This window comes from Triturus cristatus, chromosome 8, assembly GCF_964204655.1.
Source record: "Triturus cristatus chromosome 8, aTriCri1.1, whole genome shotgun sequence".
In the NCBI taxonomy this organism is placed as follows: Eukaryota; Metazoa; Chordata; class Amphibia; order Caudata; family Salamandridae; genus Triturus; species Triturus cristatus.
In genome coordinates, this window is record NC_140591.1 from 742,907,017 (window position 1) to 742,913,016 (window position 6,000).

Below are 6,000 nucleotides of genomic sequence, written 5' to 3' on the forward strand. Positions count from 1 at the left end.
GTCAATGCCTTTTATTTATCTGTTTTAAAAACACACATAGATAAAAGACATTGTCATTTACAATGCCAGTAGCTCAAAGTATAGTAATTGCGAGACCTATTGCAAATGCTTGTTCTCAGAAGACTTTGGGGAATTCAGGGTGGGTGGAATTTTGTGGATCCATGCAGATTCCAGAACTTTCCATCACATAAATGTGAGGAAAATTTTTGGGTTTTTTTTGCAAGGGATTCTGGGTAACAGAACCTGGTGAGAGCCAGACAAGTCATTCCACACCTTTTTCCATAGACCTACTAATATCAAGTAAGCACATCCAGTGCTATGGCATTTTGTGATACGCTTGCGCAGACATCCCCAGTCGGCGTGCACGCATCCGTTTCACGGTGCCGATTTGCTCGAGAACAGAGCACTTCAATCGGAGGAACCTCCGTCCCTCCCTGAATTCATGCGCAGTCTACTTTATGCTCTTTCAAGGTGCACATGGGCGCTATAGATACACTTTGGTAACTCACGCAGGAGCAGCACGGTGAGACCATTACGAAGCATACCGGAAATAGGGTCCGCCCTCGTTCAATCAACAAGAGTATTTCTAGATAGTCCCCGCCTGCTCCCTCTCACTTTCAGGCACGCATCAGGACGGGGCAGGTGTATAGGAGCCGACACCCGAGCTAAACTGTGAGTAAAAGAGCCTTGGTCATGGCGATGGACAGTGTTTAAATAAGTGAATGCAACAAGAACCGTGGGGCATGCAAGTTTGTTCACTTTGTTTCCCTGTCATGTCCAGTTGTCTTCTCTATAGCCCGGTAAGGTGTGGGCACCCTACGCCAACAGCCTATGGAGTACTTCTCCTTCCCCTACTAGGTAAGGGTCACAGCAGCATAACCTATACATACCTTGTCCTATTGGCACGTTTCTTCTCTTCTCTCTAAACTTTTGAAACTGGACTGCGCATGGGAGCTAACTTGAGCCCTCACCATCCGTTTCTTCCACACTGTGCTTGGTGTTATCATCAATTTTAGCAGGCCATTTTGACGCTTGACCAGTGCTTTGCGGGACCTAAGTTATGGGCCCCTCACGTCTCTCAAGTACCATCCCCGATGCTGATGCTTCCAAGGTGCCGAGCGGGGAGTCGACATGGCCGCCGCTCACCAGACGGAGCTGTATTGACACTCCGTCTAACGCATCTGGCTGTTTCATCGCGCAGGTTCCTTGGAGTGGAGGGTACTATGCATACCTGGTCTGTCTCTCTCGTGTCTTATTCACAAACGCAAGATGCGTTTTCTTGACATATGTTCGCAGAGGCATAACTTTTAGCCACCCCTACTTACCTGAAGTATGTCTCTCTTGTTTTGCTTTCTTTCTTTCTAGGTCACGATCAGAAGTGGACTTGATTATTTAGTTGCAGCCTTAACTAAAGGACTCTTAGTTTATGGCCCACACTGATCGTCCAGAGGGTTAATTCTACCCCTTTATTATTTTCCACGTGCACCACACAACATTCAGTCTATTCTGCTCCTGATGAAACGCCAGGGATCATTTTGACCACAGAGGCGTGAAACATGTCGACCTCATAGTTAACTGGGCACATTGCGCCTACAGGGGTAACTTCCAACCTACGGGTTTTTTACTCTGGACAGTTTTATCGCTCCGCACGCACTTTTATCACCCTCCACATAGGACTCACTCCACACACCCACATGCATCAAACGGCAGTTCTCAAAAGATCTCCGAAAAAATGATCCTTCGGGGGACCCATCGGGCATTGCAACGCCAGCCCGACGAGGAGCAACTGCTTGATGATGAAGCATGACATCCTTCGGGGTGTGTGAGCGCTACAAGAGACCAGACTTGTTCTTCCCCACTGAGTCCGAGACCTAGGATACCTCTGTTTCCTTTCTTTCTTTCATCCTCCATACCCTTTCTCCCTGTAATGAGATCGTGACTGCTTGCACTACTCTCTTTGTAACAGAATGACTGAGTTAACCCAGAGCACAATACAGACCTCCCTTCCCCCAAAATCAAACAATATGTATTACTTGTTTTATTGCACAATGCCCATAATGCAAAGGATATCTGTTGTCTTCCTCAGGATAAGTTGAAGTCACTTTTTTTAATTTAATTTTTTTAATCCTATTCCCTTTTCCTTGAGCTGGCACTCTTCTAATTTGTGACCTCAAAAAGAAATACTCAATTTATAGTCCTGTAGCACAAAATATTACTGTTATGTTAATGTCTGTTCAAGAAAATGCAGGGCAAAACCTGTTGGCTGTACAATGCATTACATAGAAAAGTAAACAATATCCACCCTTGCAAGGAAGGCTGTTGTGGTTGATACCTTTTGTAAAGCTAGCACTTTGTGACAGCCTTATAAAGATATCATAACTTTGAAATTTAAATATATATATATATATATATATATATATATATATATATATATATATATATATATATACATATAATAGCTGTAGGTCTCTTGATTATGTCATGCCTTTTTCCTGTTGATAAGTCTTTTTATTATTATTATTATTTTGCATTGATTGTCAATGTCCAGTGAAATGTTGCTGTTTGCATGGGAACACTTTATTGAATCCTCGTTTTGGTCACCTTGTCCTAGTGTATCTGTTTTATACTTCTTACTAAAGTTATTATTTTTTTCTGATTTGCAGACCGTAAAACTTTTGGAACAAGAGCAGAAGGAAGCTGAACAAATCCGTCGTCAAGAATTTGAGGAGAGACGAAGGAAGCAAGAGGCAGAGCTTCGACGTGTGGAGGAAGAAAAACAGCGAACCCTTGCACTTCAAAGAAAAGAGAGAGAGCTTAGAGAAAAACTGCTAAATAACCTTCAGAAAAAGAGGAAAGTAATCTCACAAATTGATGAGGCCACCATCCTGAATTGCAGCTCTGTGAAGTCTGGCGATCCTGTTCTAGTATCGGAGTCATTTAGTTATGTTACGTCTACTTCAGCACAAACTTCAGCTAGTCAGTTGAAGGTGATGTCCAGTCAGGATATTATTAAAAATTCCAAAGATTTCAATGGAGTCTCTCATGATGATCATTCTACCAAAATAATTAAACTAAATGACTCTAAGAATGAGAACAATTCTCAAGAAAGACCTCTTGATGTGCATTCCAGTATTCTTAATAGTGACATTTGGCGTATCAATACATTGAGCATGGAGCAAAGTTCATGCAAGGAGTTGTCATCTCAACGAGCAAAGCTTGAAGGAGAGACAAGTTCTGATGATGAACTCAGAAGGCATCAAAGTAAACACAAGAGAAAATTTGGCATTGGAGATGAGGGTCGTAGAAACGGAAAGAAACATCATAAAAAACATTCCAGGAGAGGTGGCAGACCTCTGCAGCGAAGCCTTAGCCCCCCCTCCACTTTGTACAAGAGAGCTTGTAGTGGTGAAAGGAAAGAGGATAAGCATGAGAGAGGCCACAACCACAGAAAAAGAAGTCATCGGAAGCGGTCGTTAAGTAGGGAAATCAGTCCTCTTCATAGGTGATAGAGGGCATGGGCCTGTGCCAAGACTCTTTTGACACCCACTGCTTCAGAAATGACTATCTGGAAGTATAGCATTATCTGGAAATATGGCATAACGACTCTACGGTCGAAACCTTAGTAGAAACAATCTGCTAGTTGTTTGAAGATGCAGATCATGTACATTTTGTTAACCACTGTTTTTATGTGCCCTTCATTCAGTCGCAAGCAAACTATTTGGGGGGAGTATCAAATGAAACTTGTAGTTTTTGGACATCCAAAGCAAATTGCTTTTCATATTTTGCTGCTTTTATGTTAAGTTAGAAATATATGGGTTCGTTTTTATGTTTGCGCCCACTCCGCTCAAATAACTTATGAATTTTTTGCACAAAGTGCTGAAACATTTCTGCCTAATAGAGAAAAGGAAGTCTTTTGCGTTATTACCAGTAAAGTTAATCTGCATACACTCCTGGAAAATGTGACTTTTTCATCAGCAAAATAAAGAATTGAATTGTGCACTTGTTAAATTTAGCGGTTCCTTTTCGCACAGATAATCAACATTTGCACAATGCCAGACTTCTTTTAAAGTACATGTTTGGTATTTTACATGCATCAAAACTAACATTCCGATTTCCTATTTTCAGTTCCAGACTTTGTCTTTAAATAATAACTAAATGTATTTAAACAAAAAAACATACATAACCATACAATCCTACAAAGGCTACTCGTCCTACTTTTCTTTCTTTTATCAACCACGCCATACATTGACAATGTAAAAGATTGTTCTGAAAGATCTGATCAGGGCCGGACTGGCCTTAGCGGGCACCGGGCAATCCCCCGGTGCGCCGCACGGGTGGGGGCCGGTATTGGGCCCCGGGGGGGCGATTTTGTTACAGGGCCGTCTTTGCAGCAAAATCGGACCTGTAACAAAATCGGCCGAAAACCGGCCCTGGCAAAGAGCTCGGCGACACCCCCAAGCCCCGGGGGGAGGGGGGGGGGGGGGGGGGGGGTCGGCTGAGCACTTTGCCAGGGCCGGTTTTGATTCCCAGTCCGGCCCTGGACCTGATCCCGCATAGTTCAGTGTCTTTGCAAGGGGCCTTAACCATGCCTTTTTCCTGTTTGTTACAAATCGACCCTCACCTTAAGTATTCTTTTTATTAATACCCTGTCTTCGGTTTAATAAGTAGTGAACAAGAGCCCTCTGGCTAAATTAACTAGTTAAAGAGATTAAAGTTTTTTTCTAAAGCTAGTCAAGATCACCAGCAAATCCAATCCGGTTTGATATATCGCCCCCGTGAAGATGAGAGTGGGAGAAAACGTCCAAATGAAAATGGACTAAGTGTGCTGTAGCATAGTGGAAGAGTAAATAGTTATTTACTTGTTTATCGAATCTAGGTTTATAGATGATAATCTTTACATATTAGATACGTTCTCATGGAAAATAACGGAAATGCTACTAAGCAGACAGTTGTTCTTCTCTTAAAAGGCTCTTGGTGTGAAGCACCAAGCCATTTCCTATTATCAATACTTTAGCAAAGATTCACCAGGTGAACATTTTTCTATTGTCGGTCAAAGAGCTTTACTATTGTTGCACTAATCCTCAAATTAGGCTACATGAAAGCATCAATGAAAGAATTGTTTATTGTATGTTAACATGTGTGATTGGCAACTTTATTTATGATTGCTAGTTTAAAAAAATAAAAAAAAGCCAATCTGCTGAATACAGTCATTTCCTTAATGTTTCCTTTCCTGGTTATTTTTTCATTTACAAGCCGCCCCCCCCCCCAATTAAAAAAACCTCAGTTTCTAGATTTCACATAGATAGCACTTGTGCCATGGAACAATGTGGTCGTTCAGTGACCTGCCCGTTATTGGTTTGCATTCATTACAGCTTTATTCACCTTTATTTCTTAACATATATTAAATATTTGTGTTTGTTGTGGCAAACTACCTCTATGCCTTTCATACAAAACAAAATAAAATGTTCTCTGCATAAGTTACAAATTCACATTCTTCTTATGAATTTAAGTTCTTTGCAGAAGACGCTCTGGTCCCACGCCCAGGTACAGTAGTTGGCAGGCGACTGACACACTGGCATTCAATCCTTCATGTCATCTGTGGCGCACAGCACATCTTTTTCTCCTCATGGCGGAACGAACTCGCTCTTTACAGCTCCCCCCTCCCACCATAGCCAAGTTAAATAAAATGGTGTCTTCATTCAGCACACTAAAGTGAATAGAAATGAACATTTATTAATTATGTGATAGTGAAACCATCACTGTTTACCTCCCACCATCTACTACTTTCCATTAATGTTACCTAGCAAAAGCTTAGTGCAAAAAGTGGCATTAATCATTACTTTATAACATGCTGCAATAGGCAAAATACTGGAGCACATGCGGCCTATTCATGCATTTTCTTCTAAACCACAAAGTTATTACATTATTATTCATTTACATGTTAGTTGAAGCATGCCCAAAGCAGTTTTCCTCATGTTCATGTTGGGTGTAGATTAATTT

The 6,000-nt window shown here is 41.5% G+C and overlaps 1 protein-coding gene across 2 annotated transcripts in view; it reads left to right on the forward strand.

The window, feature by feature from the left end:
- AKAP17A (A-kinase anchoring protein 17A) overlaps window positions 1–3,997 on the forward strand; it is a 68,605-nt gene extending 64,608 nt beyond the window's left edge. For both annotated transcript variants that reach the window (XM_085622158.1, XM_085622157.1), the window contains exon 5: window positions 2,664–3,997. In XM_085622158.1, the coding sequence (XP_085478284.1) occupies window positions 2,664–3,506 (843 nt within the window). In that variant the 3' untranslated portion in view covers window positions 3,507–3,997. The remainder of the gene's footprint in view (window positions 1–2,663) is intronic.
- Window positions 3,998–6,000: the final 2,003 nt, after the last annotated feature.